Source organism: Equus przewalskii, unplaced genomic scaffold (genome assembly GCF_037783145.1).
Source record: "Equus przewalskii isolate Varuska unplaced genomic scaffold, EquPr2 ChrUn-5, whole genome shotgun sequence".
Classification (NCBI taxonomy): Eukaryota; Metazoa; Chordata; class Mammalia; order Perissodactyla; family Equidae; genus Equus; species Equus przewalskii.
This window is the reverse complement of record NW_027228753.1, coordinates 463,757-485,236: the sequence shown is the minus strand read 5'-3', so window position 1 is coordinate 485,236 and position 21,480 is coordinate 463,757. Positions and strand designations below refer to the sequence as shown.

General features: G+C 45.3%; 1 protein-coding gene across 9 annotated transcripts in view; it reads left to right on the top strand.

Annotated features, from left to right (window-relative positions):
• The window catches only part of CUNH1orf226 (chromosome unknown C1orf226 homolog), a 213,897-nt gene that overhangs the window by 161,732 nt on the left and 30,685 nt on the right, over positions 1 to 21,480 (top strand). For 6 of the 9 annotated variants that reach the window (XM_070608214.1, XM_070608216.1, XM_070608213.1 and 3 more), the window contains 2 exons: positions 1,718 to 1,826; positions 12,439 to 12,616. In XM_070608214.1, coding sequence (XP_070464315.1) covers positions 1,718 to 1,826; positions 12,439 to 12,616 — 287 coding nt within the window. The remainder of the gene's footprint in view (positions 1 to 1,717; positions 1,827 to 12,438; positions 12,617 to 21,480) is intronic. The other 3 variants (XM_070608217.1, XM_070608218.1, XM_070608215.1) reach the window with 1 other exon arrangement.

The window sequence follows — 21,480 nt, the reverse complement described above, 5'->3', positions numbered from 1 at the left end:
GGAAACTGTGCTCCCCAAGGTAAACTTGGGTTTCTTCCCAGGATTATTGTTCTCTGTGTATCCACTTTTCTTTTGAATGTCCGTCCCAGGCTTCCTGGGGTCCTGTGGTGAGAATCCTGGTAACCAGACTGTTTACAGGCTGTGTTGGTAAGGAGGTGTAAAAAGGCACTTTGCTAGTTATTTCATCTTCCCAATAGACCTGCAAGGTGTTACTATTAATAGTCCCATTTTCCAGATAACAAAACTGAGCCTCTGAGGGTTACATGGCTACCTTGTAGTAAGTGGCAGAGTTGTAGATACAACTCTAAATCTCACTGTCTTTCTAGTACACAGCACTGACTTACACTGAAAGAGATCAGACGTGTTAAATCCTTGGATGAAAGGTACCAGTGTTGTTGAGGAAAACAAGTTTTATGGAAATGATGTGGCCCCAGAGGTGTTTATCCAGAGCAGCACTCTCCTTGGATTGCCCAAAACCAATTCCCCTGATGCATCTCCTATATTTCCTCCCCTGCCCCATGCTGTCAGCGCTCAGACCTGGTGGTTCTGGTGGTACCCTGTGCAAGGCCCACTTAAGGGTCAGCCATTCGGCCCTTGCTTATAATTCTTCCCCTTTTCCCAGCCTTTCCCTCTGCCTCTACTCTTGCCCCCAACAGCCAGAATGGCCCTTTAGTTTAAAACATCAGGAAGTCAGACCTCTGCTCAAAAGCTTTTGATGGCTTCTCGTCTCATTTGGAACATAAGCCCTGACCTTCAAGGCCTTCTGTGTTCTGGTCTCTGGCTGCCTCTCTGACCCGGTCGCTGACCACACTCACTCCTTCTGGCCATTCCTTGAACACTTCAAGCACCTTCCAAATGCTGCAGGGCTGTGAAACTTGCTGTTCCAGCTTCCGGCTGTGCTTTTGCCCAGATAGCACTGTGACTGGCTCCGCCATATCATTCAGGTCTCTGCTTCTCCGTGAGGCCTTCCTGCTGGCCACCCTGTCTAAGATAGAGGCCCCCATCATGCCCTGTGCCTTATTCTGCCAGCTTTTTCTTCATAGCACTCATGTTCTATTTGTTTATTGACATCTTCTACATGTGAGCTCCAAGAATTCAGGGGCTTTATCTGTCCTGTTGCCGCTGTCCCCCTGGCTGCTGGAATAGTGCTGGCCCAGAGTGTGCGCTTGGGGGATTGGTTGAATGATGGAATGAATACATGCAAGCCGTGGGCCTGACCGAGGGGGATGGGAAATGGAGTCACTGTCACTGCGGGACCTATGACAATGAAACAGTGTCTTAGTCTCTCCCGACGTGGTTAGCATGGCTGGTTCCCTGAGTCTCCTTGTTTGGAGATAACTGTGAATGGGCGTCAGGAAACTCACCCGCATTTCCCTGGGTTGGATGCAGAGTTACTGCTCTGATAAGGTTGGGATGATTTTTCCTTCTAACACACAAGTTACCAGGACGGATTTGCTGCCTAAGGAGATGGCCGGTAATAGTGTGGCTTCCATGTCCTACTTGTGCCCACCCTTCCAAATCTGCATGTCACTCACAGGAGTGTCAGTGTTGGTGGAGCTGTTGGAAGTGTCACCTGCATTATGGCTTTCACAGGAAGAAGGCTTTCTCGAGTGACTAGTAAGCTCTGTCTTCAGAGTATCCTTAAACAGAGGTTTCCTTGTGGGAGATTTGAACCTAATGCCATTTTCAGTGCATTTTTCTGTTGCTCTTCCTGTAGGATCTTCTACGTCTCTCATGATTCCCAAGACTTGAAGATCTTCAGCTATATCGCTCGAGATGGTGCCAGCAATATCTTCAGGTGTAACGTCTTTAAATCCAAGAAGAAGGTAAAGGGGCAGTCGTCAGTCATCAGTCATCTTTTGTTTTCCTCTGACGGACCCAGAGTACTCCCAGCATTGACCAATCTCCCTGCTGATAGAGAGGCAAGAGTTGGAGGTGGATATTTTAATGCGAGACGTGGGGGAACTATCACAGTAGTCTGTCCTTGCTCCTGTGTAAGGAAATCCTCTTTTAGTTTCATCTGAACTTTGTACTTAGTTACATGCACACGACTGGAGAGATCTCAACCGTTGAATAAGGGCTCTGGAATGAGAATGGGTAGACAGCACCAGGACGCAGGCTCACCTTGGTCTGTGGTAGAGAAGAAGCATTTCCATTTAGTAAGGTGGCGCTTCATCATGCTTCTCTGTATTGATCAGAAGGCTACCAATCATGACACGTGGATCTGATTCAGACTTAGTGTGTGATAGTGGTTGTCCTGGATGGTGATTTCGGTATGATAAACTTGCTGCTGGAGTAAATGCAGCTTGCAGTTCTCTAGAGGTGTGCTTCCTCTCTGTCATTCCTCCAGAAGCCTCATATACAAAAATGGAGTTTTGGAAACCTGGGTTCTAGCCCCACCTCTCTACTGGAACCCTGAGTGATGTTATGTGGGTCACTATTCCCCGTGGGTCTCAGCTTCCTTATTTATAAAACAAGGAAGAGAATCAAAATCAACGTTTCCTAAAATATATTCTGTAAAACATTTACCATCCAAAATGTTCCTTGTTAAAACTCTCCTATTTAAATTTGCTGGGAAGTCCTGAAGTTAGAGAATCCCCCTTCACTTTGTTTAACCCAGCATTTCTCTGACTAATTTGGCCATGGAATCATACTTTCTCCACGTGATATGTGTTAATATCCTGGGAGCTATCTTTCTGCAGAAGAGATTTTGGAAAACACTCTCTTTATGCCTCATTCGTCCCTTACAGGTCTGCCATTCTAAACACAAACCACTAAGTCTGGCTTTCTGTGAGGACTGCTTGCAAGCCCCTTCCTGCATACTCCTTCGTTGATGCTGTGTGACATCTTATGCATCTTATGCCATAAGGCATCTTTAATAGATTTGTAGGTACCTTGTTAAGTGGGGATAATAAGAGTAACACATGACAGGGTCAAGATTTGCTAATATATGTCCCTGCCCCCACCTTAGCTCCACGAAGAGAACTAGGCTCTGCTGCTTTAGCCTCTTCCTCTAAAGAGATTTGTGCCCTTACCCATCTGTTCCCAGGCTTTTTAATGCAAATCGTAGAATTAGATGGAAAGAGCTAGAACTGGAAAAGTGAAAGGAAAAAGGGGCAAGTTGACAGACATCACTTTTATATAATAGTACAGTTGAGAGGAAAAAAATGTAAGTGGGGCTAAGTCGAGCTGCATATTAAAGAACTGATAGAAAAAGGAGGAGGGAGAGGGAGAAACGAAAGCCAGAGGAGCTGGAGGTAAGAGAGTTTAGGGTTTGGGAGAGTAAGGCTGTCATGCAGCTTTGAGGTATAGCGGTTCTGGGGAGGAGAGAAAAGGAACTGCAAAGTGACGGTTATGAACTAGATCACTTGTAATGTCCTTAGATGCAGCTAAAGACTAGAATTCCCTTTTAATTCATTTTGATTATTCCATTGTACATCTGACTTTAGTTTTGTGCAGAGGCTGGACCACATGACCTTGAAATTTATTAGAGTTACAAATAGCACATTGTAATTTACCACGTGCTTTAATATTTCATCTTATTTGATCATTATAACATTTGTGTGAAGAAGTTAAGACAGATAATTTTCAGCCCCAGTTTTACAGATGGGCAAATTGAGGCTGAGAGAGATTAAATGACTTGCCCAAGGTCCCATGAATAGGCACTGGCTAGAATCAGGGAGACATGCAGAACAAAAGAATTTTGAGCAGGAGACGTAGGTAAAGGGAGTCATTATATTTGCCTTGCTGTTGGATCTAGTGTTGCAGTGCAAGCACAGTGGGGTCATCCAGTTCTTCTGCCAAGACCTGAGTCTAAGAGTAGTGCCCACTGGAGCTTTGATCTTGAGGGGGAGCACAGAATTAAGTTCTTATTACCCAATGAAAAGGAGAAGTCATTAGGTTCCCTATCATATCCATTTTTCCATGTCTCATGGCTCTCAGAGCTGATTCTCATCTCTAACTCCTCTATTTTCTAAATCCCTTTTACCCTCACCTACTGAGACTGTAACTCTTCATAGAGTTGGTTCTCAGGCCCTTTGCTGGCCTGTAGCCATGCAGCTGAAGGAATTGTTTCCAGACAGCCTGGGCTGTGAGCCCCATGCTGCTGAACTATAGGTGGAAGGGCTGGCTTCCAAGCCAGGAGAGAGAAGTGAATTGTTCAGCAAAGGAAGCACAATTGAGGAGGGGTGGGGAATAGGTCTGCAAGGTTTTGCATGCTTATCCTGGTTAACCTTCAAATACACCGATTTACTTTTTTGTAAAGCACTTCTGGTTTGGGGAGATAATAGCTTGGGAAGGAGTTTTAGTTGGCAAAGCATAGGAATACTTATAAGAGGTGAGAGGCAAAAGGACTATATGCCCTGAGGAAGTGTGTCTTGCAGGGTATGTTTCTGGATTGTTGGAGGCAATAGGGAGATTTCTTGACTGGAAGCCAGCAGACCTGGATGTTCTCCAGAGCCCTTGTGTTGACCGTAGTGTAGAAGAACCTTGTATGAGCTCTTGGCTGTGTCAGGGCTTTGGTCATTGCTGCTCACATCACATCAGGTCCCCTGTGTATGTGCCCATGGCACATTTCCCCTGACAGGCTTCTAGTGTGGTGTCGCCCTTACCTTGGAGTTCACCATGGGGAACAGAATGGTCTCTTCTGTTGGTGACAATGTGAGTCAGCTATCTCAACTTTGCGTACCCTGCACCTTGCTCCCGACACAGTTGTTTATACCTGTGGATCTTCCTGTAGTCGCTTACACGTATAGCCAATATGGTTCTCACCTTGGGGGTTTTAATCTTGAGCTGATTTTTTTTTCCCTTGGGCTTTCATCAGAAGCTAGATAGCAAAATATTGTGGAAAGATAAGATAGTTCCTGCTAGTCATCTACTACTATAGATTATCTAAGTTTTAGCCTTATGTTAAGTCAAATAATAGTATCTAATCTGTTTTGGTTACTTGCTATGTGCCTGTGACTATTGTAAACTGTTTGTATGAATTGTTTCATTCCCACCGCAGCTCTGTGAGGTCAGTACTATTATGCTCTTCATTGTACAGATGGAAAAATGGAGGCATAAGGGGCATAATTCGTAATAAGTGATGGAGTCAGAACTGAATCCAGGAAGTCTGACTCCGGAGCTCACCCTCTTAACCGCTCCATGACGCCATCTTCATCACGAAGCTGCATAACTGAGGAGTAGCCCTGTTCACCAAGACTTATTTGTAACTGGGTCCTACTGTAATTGTTACTTGGATGTGAAGAGCTCCTTAATTCTGAATTGTTCAAGTCACTTTGACGTTGATTTTCCCTTTTTTCTCTTAGTGCTCTTGTGTGGTCAGTAGTGACTCCATTTTATAGCTGGAGAAAGAAAGGGCCCAGGGAAGTCAATTTCCCTGGGTCGCACAGTGAGTCAACAGTGCCACTGAGATTAGAACCAGGCTTCCTGCTTCCTAGTCCAAGGCTTTGGCCATTAAATTCTGTTCCAGGAAACTCACAAGAGACATATGAGCCTCTCTGAACTTGACTTTCTGCAGTGATCAAATAAGATAAAAGGCATCTCAGGAATGCTGATTGTTGTGTGCGAAGTGCTCTGATCTTTGGGGAACAAATTCTATATGACTGGGAAAGATGACCAGAATCGTGGCAGGGGGATCTTAGCGCTAGTCAGACTACAGCTGGAAAGAAAGGGTGGGAGTGGGTCTTTTCCTCGCCTGGAGCATCCAATGGAGACACTTCCTAATAGCACACATTCCTGTTTCCCCTCCTTGGGGGGTATAATGATAGTATTCATTGGCAAGGCCTCTTGCCTCTTGCGAGGCCTCTTGCGTGGTCTCTTCACCTCGCCTGAGGAGTGGGGGTCCCCTCCTGTCATTTTCTCCCAGCCCTAAGAGGATGCGGCTGTCTGCCCTGATTAAGTGTGACTGTAGTTATTAGTGCATCGGTGCGTGAAGTGTCGGTGATTAACAGAAGCCACAGGAATCTCCTCCTTATCTTCCTGGGCATCTCCTTGGAATCATTTTGCCTGCAATCACTGCTCAATTGGTTTAGGTTAGGAGAACTCATTTTCTCCTATCATGCTGTCACCATCAGATCAGGGGCCAAAACTGAGAAGTTTAACTGTCCTTGAGAGCTTGCAAAGATTTTTGAATGATGATGACAGTCACGTACTAAAGAATAAGTCACTTGTCTGGCCAAGCTTAAGGTATGAAGGAGAGATGAGTTCCAAATTTATGGAAAGAACCTGTTCTTTATATCTTAAATATTTGGGTGGAGTTGGGTTGGGAAGTCAAAATATAGAAATCTTAGGTCTCAGAACTCATCCAGTCGGGCCTCTTGGTTTATGGATGAGGAAAAGCAGCACCTAGAAAGGTGAAGTAACTTGCCAGCGGTCACCTAGCTGTTTATGACAGCGCCGAGGTTATAACTCAGCCTTCTTTTCTCTATGGTACTGTGGTTCATGGACTGGCAGAGTGCAAGGAAAAACCCAGCAGTTTATTGGAAATTTTAATATCTACCATCTCCTCTCCATGTTGAAAGTCATACCCACTCTGACACTAAACTTTCCCCATAGTGAGCAATATTCTGGTGTCCAAGGCATTGCCTCGATCAAATTATGTCATCAAGGCCATTAAATAACCTGTTGGATGGAAACTCATCTCCCATTTCAGAGCCTTGGACCTTCCTCTATGTGGAAGTCCAAATATTTTCTTCAGCATTGCGAATTCTATAGATTGCAATCCTTTGACAGATATAAGCTTAAATCTTTTACTAAATGTCAAAAAAAAAGCACATTAAAGAAACATGACCTTCAGTTCTATTTTTGTTGAAATTCTGTGGTAGTTAAGGTCAAGATGAGGGCACTGTAGTTTTTTGCTGCGATAGATGAGAAGAATTATTAACCTGTGAGCTGCCCTAGATCTGCCTTATTGGACTTCAGTCTTCAGTTCCCTAGAATTCAGAAGCACTTGGCAGACAGATCTCAAGTGCTCAGAAGATATATAGAGTGGGAGAAAAAAGAGTAGATAGAGAAGAGAGCTAGAAGATGAATAAAGAACCTTACTTGTGAGAAGTATGCCCCTACTCTGCTCTTTTGTCTCTTCTCATTGTCGTTGTTGTCACCATCCTAATCTTCATCTCCATATACACCTTGCATTTTGAGCTTACTCTCTTCACTTTCTCTGCTTATCTGATTCATCTCCATGAGTTGTGAAGTAGAGAGAGCTTTGTCTAGGACAGTGAAATTTGGAACAGTGCCCAAGGTTGTTTCATAAATCAGCTGCAGAGTAAAACTAATAATTACCCTTCTTTCCATGTATATAGCACTCAAAAGATTCCCAAAGTTTATAGGACCAACCAATAACAAAGTCACTTCAAATGAGAACAGGAAATAAAATCATGATTGACTGTCATTTTTCTGTGGACTAGTGAAGTACAGGAAACAACCTTTTGATTTCTGTCTCCCTGAAGCCACCACTGCAGGCTTTTGTCTTCTTTTGAGTAGACAGCACACTCTTACTCAGAACAGTGTTCTTTTCATGACTGTTGCTGCGGTTCCTCAAATAATTGACATCTGCTAGGTAGACGGTTGGTACCCACGTTCAGAATACCAAAGAGAATAGCTGTTCGTTGCATCTTGACTTGAATTCTGTGCCCGATTGAGGGATGGCCTGCGGGTGGAGGGTAGGGATCCTTGTCAACATGAATAAAGAGGTGGTTTAAAGAAATGTTTCTGTGCGTCGTGAGGGTAAGTGGTATAAAGTTCTAAGACAGTGTCCTTTCCAGCCCTATTTTCACAAAATTGCCCATAATCAGCACTCCCATGAGCTTCAGTGCTCTCCCTCTGCAGCTGAGAGCCACTCTCAGGTTAGATATTCCTTCCCAGCTTTGAAAACATCAAAGCAACTATATCCAGCCTAATCTTGACAACTAAAAGCCCACAAATGCTTTGGAGTTGCTAATAGAAAATGGCTTTTTGGACAGGAAGATTTGATCCATGTGGCCACATCCTTTCAGGGGCTTATGTAAAACTAAACTGGATTTGTACAGCAATAATGCAGTATAATGATGCTTTTTAAAAAGATCTAGTAAATTCCAGAGAATGGTCAGATCCTGGAGCTGGAAAAGTCATCGTTTCCAATGTGCCACTTGTTTGCTCTGCTTTGTACCTGGCTACCTTCACATCTTTAAAACTTCGCTTTGATTTCCTAAGGCCTGTTTGTGGTCATGAGATGTGAGCAACTGCTTCAGTGTGACCCATGGGACCTATGGAAGGGGTTCTTCTGAAAGCTTTTCTTTGTCAGAGTTCTCTCGCTTGGGTTTAGACATGACTTATTAACTACTAAGTCCCAGCATGTGCGATTCCTGCATTCCAGGGGGGCAGGCAGAGCCAGTTTTCTTGCCTAGAAGGCCTGGTCACCAGGGACAGGTAGCCCCCTCAGGCAGGAGCTAGCATGGCTGTGCAGAGAGCAGATGGCCCTGGTGGTGGGAGGGAGAACCCATGCCGGGTGCAGGGTGGCCCTCTTAGCCACCTTGAAGTAATTTCCCCCCAACAAGATCTTTATGTGGAATCTTCTCAAGGTAGACTTTTTGCTGGTGAAGGAAGGAGAGCCTGAAAGGTCAAGGGGCATCTGAACTCCCATAGCCGTTTCTGAGTAGAATAGCTGGTCCGCCCCTTCTAACTTGTAGAGTGGTGAATGGGTAGGGCAGTTCTTTTACATGTATATAGTCACTCTAAAGCTTATGGCAGGGTGGCTTGATGACATGTTAGAGTAAGGAGGGCTCTTCATAAAATGTGCTACTGGGTCCTTTTACTGTGAATGGAAATACAGCCTTCGCATTAAAGAGGACTAAAGATAAATCGAAACGAAGCCATGTAGCCCTGAATGTGCAAATCTAGAACTCTTATTCAACAATTTCCTCATAGTAGAAACCATCATAGGAGCTCAGACCAAAGATCATTTGGCCTAGAAGTTGTCCTCTGTTTCTGTGGGGGGAGAGATGGTGGCTTTAGTCCTTTTGAGGCTGACATACATACCTAAGAGATGATTCCCTTAATATCTTTATGTTTCTGTTATTGAGAAAATAATCCTGGCCTTTCCTGAACTAACTTTTCTTTTCGGTCTTAATTGCCCTTTGGCGCAGTGAATTTTGCATTCAGAATAAAACATTCCTGAGCACTTACCGTGAGAGATGCTCTCATGTCTGTCAGCTGTATATTTATTCCTCTTGGTGGCAGAGGAGCGGCTCTAGACATCACTGATTCACTTTTTCCTTTGAAGTTACGGAAATATCTTGTAGAACAGCTGTGATAAAGGGAGGCTAGAAAAGAAATGGGAGGCTGAAGAGATGGGATGCCACTTCCAACGTGGGGAAGGCAGCACCGGCGAACCTAGAGTCTACATCTGCTTTTTCAGGGGAATCAGATCGAGGTCAGGGTCGATTGCATATCCTAGTAAATGTAGTAAAGTGTAAAAATGAAACATGGAGAGTATAAATATTAAGCATTAAAACCAGCCAACTTCCTTATGACCATCTTGGGCTTGTAATTAGTTGGTTGAAACTGGTGGGTGTGTTCTATATGTTTGTCCTCGATAAAGGTGGCAGAATAGAGATTTGAGCTGGAGTCTAGGTTCTTCAGATGCTCAGTCCTAACTGTATTCCGTCATCCATTGTCAGCTTGTGATATATGAGAACTGAAAAGTCACGTCCCACCACCTCTGTTCTCTCGTTTAAATCTGAGTGCTTCCTTCCAAAGAGAAGTTTAGAAATCCTGTCCCTACCCCTGTCTAATCCCGTAGATTCATGGCCACTTGTTTGCGAACCTTTCAGTTTTTCATACAGCTTGAAAGCTAGTTAAGGGACCTACAGGGCCTGTGGAATTCGTAACATGTTCTCCCATGGAGAACTTGAGATTTTATAGCAACAGACAGCAACGAATTTGGAATTTTCCATATGACTGTGTATTTTAAAGAGAGAAACTGGGTCTGTATTCTTGGAACGATACAGTTAGGGAAAGACTAACTCAGTCTTTGCAGATATTTATTCAGTATGAAATATCTGGGTTAATTTATGTGAGATGTGATAGTAATGGAATTAAACACTTGATCTCTACATATCATGTAGAGTTACTGCATTTTATTTCTAGAACCCCCCAGATTTTCCTTTTTTGCTTCTTGTAAAGATGCCTGGGAGAGCAAAATTCCCCCAAGTCAGAGAAGAAGGGAGGGAGGGAAAGGCTCTGTATAACAGACACTGGCTGTACTTGGTAGGCAGAATGCAGCATCTCTAAGGTTTGGTAAACTTCTAGTGAGCTTTGCTGTAAAAGATTAACCATAGGCAATCTGCCCTTCTTCTCATAAAGGGAGTAAGCAACAAATGATCTGAGGAGGCCCAGGAGAATAACACTTTTGGGTGGAGCAGAATCTTCTCCGTTTTCACCTGAGAGTTGAGCGTCCTGGCTCAGCTTGATTGCCAAAGGAGATGTGAAAAACTGGGGTGTGCTTGGCCCAGGTTGGTTAGGGACTCTGCCCTCTAAATCACACCTTTCTGTATATTTGGGGAGTGGGAAGTGTAAGGGCTTCTTGCTTAGGACGGGTGCCTGCTGCTGACTTCTGGTGCAGACAGAACAGTCATCACTTAGATACTAAAAGTCCACGTTGTGAGAACAGGCCTGCACCTGCCCTTTGGAAACAGGAGGAAGTTAAGTTTGGACATAGAGGACAGAGGCTCTGATCCACCACTGGGTGATGGGGGACCCTACAGGAGTTATCCATCTCTTCCTGCTTCGCTTAACTTAAGGTTCTCATCACTCAGAGATGTCAGGATGTTCCAGGTAAATGATCAGTTAAGATCATCTCCCGAGTTAGCATCACGGGCTAAGAGAGGTTTGCGCTGTAAGCAGTCACTTCTAGGAAGTGGTCTGAGCTGAGGAACACCAGTAGGGGTAGAAGTACACTGAGATCTGAAATAGGCATGTGCATGACAATTGGCCAAGATGCCTTTTTATATTAACTCGCATGCTCTGGCCTGCAAAAAGAAGGAACGTCGGTATGACGCCAGGCTTGAGAAAATAGCAAGGGTAGCAGTTTGGGGAATTATACCTAGCAGAGAGTGGACTAGAGAAGTAGGAGCATACAGGGGATCTGAGGCCCCTAGGGGTTCATGAAGATAGTAATGGGGAAATAGGAGCTAATTTCAGCCTTAGGAAGTGCATAAATGAATCATACAGTTATCAAAACATCAGACTCTCTGCCTTCGTCTGTAATTGCAAGTGTGGTGATGTAAGGCCAGCCATCTCATGCTGAGGAGAAGCTCTGCTTGACTGCTGATGTTACCTGGGGGGTTTTGAATGTGATTCATGGGCTGTGCCGTGTCACTAGGTGGTCACAGAGAATCTGAAGTCACCTCATTCAAAATGTGGTTAATTTTAGACTCAGGTATAGGGTGACAGCCACAATTAAGTAAACTGCAAGCTATGGTGGCAGAATGTTTGGGGACCACTGGGATTAAAGGAGCAGTGTGCTGAGCTTTCCCAGCCTGAGCTCTTAAACTCTGCATAGCTCACATTAAACTCGGTCTGAAAGACAGTGAAAGTCGACTGATTATCAAATTATAGTCTGTTACCCACTTGGGAGACCATGTCCTCAAAAACCTTGTGTGCGGTTCTTCCTCACAGCCTGCAAGGGTCGCTTACGACTCTGTACAGAAACAGGCTTCTTTGTCCTTTCTTCTCCTTTCCTAGCTAAGTAGCGGGACACTGAGAGCTAGGGTCCGGCTCCATTGTTGGGCTGTTAAAGGAAGAGGTTAAATAGCAAAACAAAAGAAAGGAAGTAGCCGCAGAATAGACCCAAGTGAGAGATGTCTTTGGAGCAAGACTGGGAAGGCTGACCTTAGATTAAGTTTGCTGCCATTGGTATTCCCGGAAAGTTGGACATGGGCTTCCGCTGGTTCTGCTCTTTAGACCACGACGGCTTCTAAGCCTCGTATCACCACAGCCCTTGGGCTGCAGGAGCACCAGGGGAACCCACCGTCTCCAGCAGAAAAGTAAATGGTGGCTGAGGTGCTCTTAGTATGAGGAACCCATTGAACACTTGATAATGGTTGGCCAAGGATTCTGAAGCATATGGACCATTTTCGTTAAACTTGGGAGGAGGAATTGGGCTAAGACCAGAATTAGTATATTTGCTGTCTGTCCTGTCAGTTGACTGATTATTTCAGAACTGTGGTGACAGTTTCTATTTTCTGAAGTATTTCAGGAAAGGAAAATGTCTTCGCACTCTTCTTTGTGAGTATGTGCACATCCGAACAAACTTAGGTTTTTTCCATCTTTTTGCTGGCTTCACGGTTTCCGTCCTCATGCCCCTTGCACATCCTTTCCCACCCCTGGCCCTTCTCGTGTCCTTGCAGAGGGTCTCCATGTCCTTCACTCCCTCTTTTCCTTTCTCCTTCCCAGAGCCAGGCTATGCGAATCGTCCGGACGGTGGGGCAGGCCTTTGAGGTCTGCCACAAGCTGAGCCTGCAGCACACACAGCAGAACGCAGACGGCCAGGAAGACGGGGAGAGTGAGCAGAACAGCAGCAGCTCAGGGGACCCAGGTGGGCACCGCCGCTGCTGTGGATGTGGATGGACAGGCAGGTGGACACGCGGCGCGGGGTGCTGGACCACTCCACCCATCCCCAGGCACTCGGTTCATTTAAGAAATATTTTATTTTTCCTCTTTCTTTGTAGATTCCAAATATTCTTTAAGGAACGCGTGTTACTGTTATAACAGAAAATTAAAGATGTTTAAACTGTCAAACAAGGAAACGTTTAAGCCCGATATCAGGAAGCAGATTTTGAACGTAGAGCCGCTTATGCTACCAAATCTGACCTCAAAGAAAATTTCAGTACAAAGGCACCTTCATGAAACAAGTTAGAAAGAAGACAAATTTACAATTACCTAAATAGTTATTTTTTCCTATTTCTAAATTCTGTAGTTCTGTAAACCCTCGAGGTAGACAGTGTTCCAATAGCCCCAACTTTCAAGACTCATTAAAAGTCAGGAATAAGACAAAGGTGTCTTTTATCATCTCTATCATCTAACAGTAATTCTGGGAAAAAAAGTATTGATCATTAGGACCAGCCCTGTGGCCGAGTAGTTAAGTTCATGTGCTCTGCTTCTGCTGCCCAGGGTTTCACTGGTTCAGATCCTGGGCATGGACATGGCACAGCTCATCAGGCCATGCTGAGGTGGCATCCCACATAGCGCAACCAGAAGGACCTGCAACTAGAATATATAGCTATGTACTGGGGGGCTTTGGGGAGAAGAAGAAGAAGAAATAAAAAGAAGATTGGCAACAGATGTTAGCTCAGGTGCCAATCTAAAAAAAAAAAATAGCATTAGAAAAGAGCAGGGAAATAGTTAATATTGTTTATATTTTTTATGTGGAAAACTCAAGAAAATAAACTGAAAACTATTAGATATAATAAGAGAATTAAAGAGGTGAGGTTCAATCTTACAGATAGCTATGGTTTTCATATATTAGAACAAGAGCCAGTTGCAGGTCATTGTGGAAGAAAAAATCCATTAAAATAACAATTTAAAAAGATAAAATACCTATGAATAATCGGAATAAAAATGTGTATGTTTTATATGAAAAAAATCATAAACTAGTGGAAAGCTGTTCAATGGGAAACCTCAATATCACAAAAATGTTAATTTTCCATATGTTAATCCATTAATTTAACGTTACAATACAAATTTCTACCAGCAAAGGGTAGGCTATAGTATTCAAAACTTCTGGGATGCAGTTAAAGCAGTGCTCAGAGGAAAACCCGAAGATTCGATTATTTTCACTAATAGATGACCAGTCATGAGAATCAAACTAATTAAGCACCCAACTCAAGAAGTTAGAAAACAAAATAAATCTCATCTTGCAAAAGGCAGTATTGCAAACTGGTTGAGAGTCCGGGCTGTTGGTTTCTAATGTTCTGGCCGCACCAGTCACTGGCAGTGTGGTTTTATGCAAGTTCCCTAACCTCCCTGTGCCTAAGTTTCTTTTTATGGGAAAAAAAAAAAGGACTAATAGTCGTGTCTACCTCATAGAATTATTGTGATGATTAGATGAGCAGATGCATTGAAAATGCCAAGCCTGGTGCTTAGCACATAGTAAACACCAAACACATGTTAGCTATTATTATTTTAAAATAAATATGGAAAAATGAAAAAGCAAGATTAGAAAAAATTCTGGAAAAGATCAGTGATGACAGAGGAGTGGTTTCCCAGATATAAAAACACTGTAGGGGGCCAGCCCCATGGCCAAGTGGTTAAGTTCATGCACTCCATTTCAGCGGCCCAGGGTTCACCGGTTTGGATCTTGGGCACCGACCTGGCACTGCTCGTCAAGCAATGCTGAGGTGGCTTCCCACATAGAGGAACTAGAAGAACCTATAGCTAGGATGTACAACTATGTACTGGGGGGCTTTCAGGAGGGAAAAAAAAAAAAAAAAAGGAAGATTGGCAACAGATGTTAGCTCAGGGCCAGTCTTCCTCACCAAAAAAACAAAAAACAAAAAACACATCCCTCACTCATGTTCCCCTTTAAAAGAAAACAACACACTATAAAGCTATAATACGTAAAACTATACTGATGCCTGAATAAGTCCCTGAATGGATCAGAATAGAAAGCCCAGAAATAGACCCAGATGTGTTTGCTGTTTTCTGATAAAGATAGAAGTCCTATGGAGAACAATGTGGAAATCACTATTAAACTTGAAAATTCACATGCCTTTTCACTCCCAGATTACCCTCAACTTCCCTTCTAAGAATTGATGCTAAAGGTAGACCCATCCATGTGTGAAATGATGTATTCCACATAAAGTGATGTAAGCAAAGAATTTGTTATAAAAGCAAAGAATTGGAAGCAGTAGGAGGGGATTTTAAAATAAATTATGATATTTATTATTAGGGAATAATGCTCACTCTACGCCAAAATGAACATGGAGATTGAGTAGAGATTTCAAGAGGGAGTAAATCCTAAACAGTCCCCTTGATGAGGAGCGATGACCTTGGGCGTGGGGGAGTGGACAGAATTGAGGTGATGAAGCCTAGAGGTGAGACCGGAAGCTGCCCCGAGTACTGATGAGGAGGAGCGATGGCGGCTGTGGCTGCAGATGGAAACCCACGTGGTTAGGCCCTTTGGCTATAACAGATGGGGGAGCGTTGAAACAATGGGCCCCCCAGTGTGTGCACCTCTCCTTTTCATTACCTTTTTGGTGATAATTTTCTCAAATCACAGTAATGTACGTGAGACCTCAGCTGTTTGGTATCTTCTGTCTACCACTCTCCTGAAGAAGAATGTGACTGATGTACTACATGAGAAACATCTGGGTCCATTTTCAGAAGACTTCTCAGGCCCTGTATAGTTCCTTCAAAGCTGAAGATGTCAAACACAGCGCCGAATGTGTGTCTTTAAGGAGGTCAGGCGTGGGTTGGATCTGCTCTCTGTAAATCATACTGGTCCCCCTGCAAAGTAGGGGAAGTGACAGGGGCCCTCCCTTCCTCGCGTAGAGTGATGTAAGTTGTGTTGGTCAGGGAGATGTACGTATACACATACGCATATATATACATACACATGTACATGTAGATTTTAAGGAATTTGGCTCACGTGATTGTAGAGGTATGGCAAGGCCAAAATCTACAGGGTAGGCCAGCAGCCTGGAAACCCAGGGAAGAGTTGCAGTTTGAGTCCGAAGGCAGCCTGCTGCCATGGTTCCCTCTTCTGCCAGGGAGGTCAGTCTATGTTCTATTAAGGCCTTCACCTGATTGGATGAGGCCCACCTACATTATGGAGGGTAATATGCTTTACTTAAAGTCTGCTGATTTAAGTATCAATCTCCACCTAAAAAAAAAACACCTTTACAGCAACATCTAGAATGTTTGACCAAATATCTGTTGGTCAAGTTGACACAAAATTAACCATCACAGAGTTGAAGAGGCAGTGTGATGTGGTGGAGAGAGTGCTGGAACAGTAGACTAGACAAATGACTAAGGGCTCGGGTTCCAGTGCCAGAACAGCTGGCCTTGAATCCTGACTCTCCCCCTTTTCAGCTGGGTGATCCTCAACAATTTGGAAGTCTCTCTGGAGCTTTCTTTTCTTATATGCCAGGGGTTGTAAGATAATGTGTCTAAACCAGCGTGGTCCTAGCATATAACACACTCTGAACACATATTAGCTAGTTTTGCAGTTCTGAGTCTGAAATGCATGCCCCCAGCTGTGAAGTCAGGGAAGTAGACAAGATCTGTGAAGTCCCATGATTTTATGACAGGTCCCAGGTAAATGATGAATCGGGTGCCCTCTGCTTGTGGTGTGGGGCCACGGCCGTGAGGCTAAACCTAGTCTGAGTGGTATTAGCGCTTGGAATACCACGTACAGATCTAGGACTGGAAATGTTTGCTTCTCATGGAGGCCCCTTACTCCTTGGCCCCACCATCACTTCCTTTTTACGGCCTTACTGTCTGTAAACAGCTAGGCACACGGTTCTTCTTTCCGTAAATGCTTCCCCCAGAAGCATGTACTGACTCCATTAGGATTTTTCTCGGTCACGGATCACCTTGAAGCTCCAGAGTAGAACTATGTATTGGCAGGTTTTTTTCTTTACGAGAATCTCGCTTCCACGTTAGGGAGTTTTTTCTTTAATGCGGTGTTTATCTTTCCAGTGGAGCCACCCCACGTGATGGGATGGCAGGCCCTTTATTGTGCAGAGGAAACTTGTTTGCTCTGGAGGAATTGGAAAGCACAGGCTTTGCTATCTTCTTTGATGTCTCAGCAGCCCTTTCCTTTCTGGGTTTTCGCTTTTAAACGACATTGCTCACTTCCATTGTGTGTGCCGCCCCTCTCTTCCCCTTTCCGTGCCTGCCTTTCTTTCCTCCCTCATTCTTTCCACTGTTCCCTGCCCTGGGGGAGATTTATCTTTTGTATCTTTTGGCAGCAGCTGCCCTTGGCCAGTCCCCGGGGCTCAGAGCCAGGTGGGGCCGCCGCTTCTGTTCCGCTTGCTTGCCTTGCTTTGCCCTGTTGCGGGTCTTTGACTCCTGGAGAGGGTTTCCTGGGAGAGAGCCTGTTCCCTTGGAGGCGTCCTTCCTCCCACAGCGGCAGACAATCCAACGCGGGGAAGGGCTTGGAGCCCTTTGGAAGAATAGAGCTTCTTAAAAATAAAACTCTCGCCATCTAGACAGTGAGCAGTGTATTCAGGAATATTTATTGTGTACCTGTTATGTCTGCCCCACCTGGACATCGTGCTCACTCGGAACAGCAAGCGCACCGCTGACCTTCTCCCACTTCTTCTCCCATCACACCTGCTCCTCCGTCTCATCAGGCGACTGATCCTTTGCTCCTCCTTAGTTTCACTTCCTTCCTTCACTTAACACGTTTATCAAGTTCCCCAGACGTGCCGGGCTCCATGCCGGGTACTGGGGATACTGTGAGCAAGACACCGAGGTCCCTGCTGGTAGGAGCTGACACTCAAAGGATTGGGGACACAAATGACAAATAAACAAGATTATTCTAGAGGGTGTAAATGCAGTGAAGAAGATAAAGTGGGGAGGTCCGACTACAGGGGGAAGCAGTAAGCCTGTTGGGAGTCAGGGTGGTGCTGTGGTTAAAAGCGCCGAGCCTGGAGCCAGACTGGCAAGGTTTGGGCCCCAGCTCCAGCCTTACCAGCTGTGTGCCTCAGTTTCTTTATCTGTCAAATGGGGAAAATAATATTGCCTAACCTTTGGGGTTATGAGGATAGATGAGTTAATACATGTAAAACCTTTAAACTAGTGCCTAGAACATAGTAAATGCTGTTTAAGCTGTTACTATTGCAGTTTTGAGGCAAAAGTGGCCATTTCAATAACTTTTGGACTGAGCTGATAAGCCCTTGTTGTTTTTTTTAAACCATTTTATTGAAGTATGATTGACATGTAGAAAGTTCTGCATTAATCCAGCAATACCTGTCCATGTTAGCCCTGTGACACTGCACAGCCCAGGGGAAACAGCCATCCACACAAACTGGTCCATTGCACATCTGTGGTCCCCCGGCTCAGCCCCTGGCAACTTCGCCATTCAGCAGTGCTTGTGCTTGTCTCCAGCTTCCCCTGTCCAAGATTAACCCTTTCACCTGCCTCTGCTTTCGCCTCTCATCTCGCCTCTTCCTGAACCCCTGAGCCCTCGGGGAGAGGGGTCTTATCTCACTCTTCTCTCACTCCAGATAGTTTTCTCACTCTCCTGAATCTTCTACTGTGCTGACTTTTTCCCCACTGCAGATAGATCAGGTCAAGTTTTTCCCATCTTAAAAATAAAACGAAATCAAGTCCTCTTTGGCATTTCCCCCAGCCTTGTCTCTTTCCTTTCCTTCCTAGCCAAGCTTCTTGCAAGACTTATCTATACAGTCATCCCTCTGTATCGGTGGGGGATGGGTTCCAGGACCCCCGCAGATCCAAATCCGAGGATGCTCAAGCCCCTTATATAAAACGGCGAAGTATTTGTGTGTAACCTACCATATCCTCCTGTATACTTTAAATCATCTCCGGGTTACTTACAATACCTAATACAGAGTAAGTGCTATGTAAATAGTTGTTATACTGTATTGTCTAGGGAATAATGACAAGAAAAAAGTCTATACATGTTCAGTACAGACACAACCATCGTAGGCCTTTCATCTGTGGTTGGTTGAATCCGCGGATGTGAAGGGCTGACTACTGTACTCTCTTGTCTGCTGCCTCACCTTCCCAACCCTCGCCATTCGCTTCACCCTCCAGAGATCTGGTGGCTGCTGCCTGCCAGCCCTTCCTGAACTGACCAGTCAAGGTCACTGAAGGGCCTCCTAGTGAGCAGATTGAACCTGCTTTCTCTGCGGAGTTCACCACTGGGAGCAGAAGCTCCCCTTCCCTGCTTCTACGTCCCTATCCCCCACCCCCTGCTCTTGCCTCTTACCTTTGTTCTGGGCACTGCTTTCCAGCATCCTCTGCAGGCTTCTCTGTTTACCTACCCCTTCTGTGTAGGGATTTCTCCTGGGCTTGGTCCCTGATGCTATTTTTCTCTTCCTGTAGGTTCAACTAAGTTTTATCTCCAAGCCAGACCTTTTTCCTGAACTCTCCACTTATGTCTCCAGCAGCCCAATGGGTATCTCCCTTTGGCTGTTACACAGACTCTCGCAATTTCAACAGGTTTGAAACTAAGCTCATCCTCTTATCCGCAATCCTGCTCCTCCTGGAGCTTTCTGAAAGGGTGCCTGTCTCCACGCAGTTCCCTAAATCAGAAATTTTAAAACTCATCCTGTGCGTGTCTACATATTCCTCTCTCCCTCTCCCCCACCCTCTCTCTCTCTCTCTCTCTCTCTCTCTCTCTCGCACCACAGACAGTTGGTCCCCAAGTCCTGTCAGTTCTGCCTCTTGAAGATCTTTGAAATCTGTCCCCTTTTCTCTGTGTTGTTGCCACCTCCTTAGCTTAAGCCCTCTTATTTCTCACCTAGAGTATTGCTTCCTGTCTTGTCCCTTTGCACTCCATCCTCCACATCATCTCTAGGCTGAAATTTGAAAGAGTGAAAATCTTTTGGCATTACTCACCTGCTTCAGGATAAAACCCCGACTCTTCCTGGTCAGGCCCCTCCCTACAGAGCCCTTGGCAGGGCCCCCACCCTGCCCTGGATTGCCGTGCCTCCGTGTCCTCGCCCCTGCCTCGGGCCTAGGATGCTTGCCCAGCCCTCCTCCCTCATGCCCGCTTCTTCACCTGCTTTATTAGCTTTGATTTCCTCTCTGCACAGGCTCCTCTCACTGCTGCCTGGTGTTCCTCTTCTGTTGTCCTGCACCCTCCATAGCTCCCTCGTAGGTGACACAGCCTCATGCTGCATCTGTGGTTTATGTCTGCTCTCTCCATCAGGCTGGGGAAGCATTGAAAGCACAGATTTTGCTTCTTCATCTCTATGCCTAGTAGATTTCTGTCATATACAAGGTGCTTAATAAATACTTATTGAATAAATGAATGAAGTAAGCATATGCCTCATGACTTCTAGTTACTATTCAGTGTATCGGGTAGAAATAGTTGAAACAGTTCAGAAAGCAGCGCTGCCCTCCACTGCCAAGCTCAGTCTTACTTCTCCCTGTTACAACTTGGAATCCATAGTCCCATGAGTTTCCTGGTTTCACCAGAAGGTTTTTCATGTCGTTTCTCCTCCCTTGGGTTTCTTGATGCCACAAAAGTTGCAAATGTCAGATTTCCTCCCCTGTCTGATAGGACCTGAAGAAGACCACTAGCTGTGGGTCCCTCCCCATGGTCTTATCTGGGATGCTAACAGGCACATACAATAATTTGAGCCCTCCATCCAGCATGTTCTTTGTGTCTACCCCAGCTTCGCCCTTTCTGGTTCTAACAGATCTCTTACTATGCTGATCTCTACCCACGAGCTACATTAAATCTACAGGACTTCAAATGTGATCATCAGAGAACCCTCTGGGTGGCAGGAAGCCTCTCAGAAAGCAGTCCCGTGGTTTGTGAGTCACTAACCTTGGCCTTGGTTTGGGAACTCCACTATACAAACAGAATGGCTGCAGAGTTTATTTTTTTATGACTCCCCAGAATTAGAGCTAGAACCTGGGAGATTATTCGATCCCTCCAGGGCTTCTGGCATGGGCATCTCCAAACTCTATGTGTGTGGCTGCTTAGTGCTCATTGTTAGCATCTCCATGGATAGGAGGAGGGGGCAGCCTCCTCCCATAGCCTCTTCCCTTGTTGTGTTGCCCTGTCATGACACTATTTCCTTTGTCAGTATTTATTGAACCCCTTCTCTGTTGTGCCAGATCCTTAGGAAACAGATGAATGAGACACAGCCCTGACCTCAAGACTAGAAGGAAAAACAGCCAGTCGTGTTCAATATCGTGTGCTAAATGCACTGACAATAGATGCACAGTGCTGCGGGAGCCCGCTCCTCCTGAGGACTGATGGAAATCTGTCCTCAAACGCATGCCCGTTTCACCCTGTTCACTCCTCTGCAGGCGTGGAGAACCAGATGCTCAGTTCCCAGCACCCTCCACCTACTAAAAAATAGCCATGAGTTATCCATCAGCCCTCTCTCTCTCAGGCTAAACCTCCCAATCATCAAGAAGGTGACTTCTGGGTGCAGGAGGTGGTAGAAAGCAGCCTGCTCTCTGTGCTCCTGCCCACTGGTTTACAAGGACCAGAAGAGCTGCCCTGCTAGAGCACGGTCTGGGACCATCGTTTCTGTTACACACCATTCCAGCACTCACAGGCTGTCTCCACAACTCCCAGAGCAGCCAGAAGGAAAACCAAGCACACTGTTCGCTTCCACATCCCAGGCTGGCTTCCGCAGATGACGGGCGAGTTTGCATGGGAAGACTTGTTAGGACTGTCTCTTCTCAAGGCGGGCACCCTAATGACCAACGCCTGGCTGCCTGGCTTGGCTTTAGGGCGGGGAGTCAGCTCTCCGTATTTCCTGCTAACATTAACCTGCTCCATTT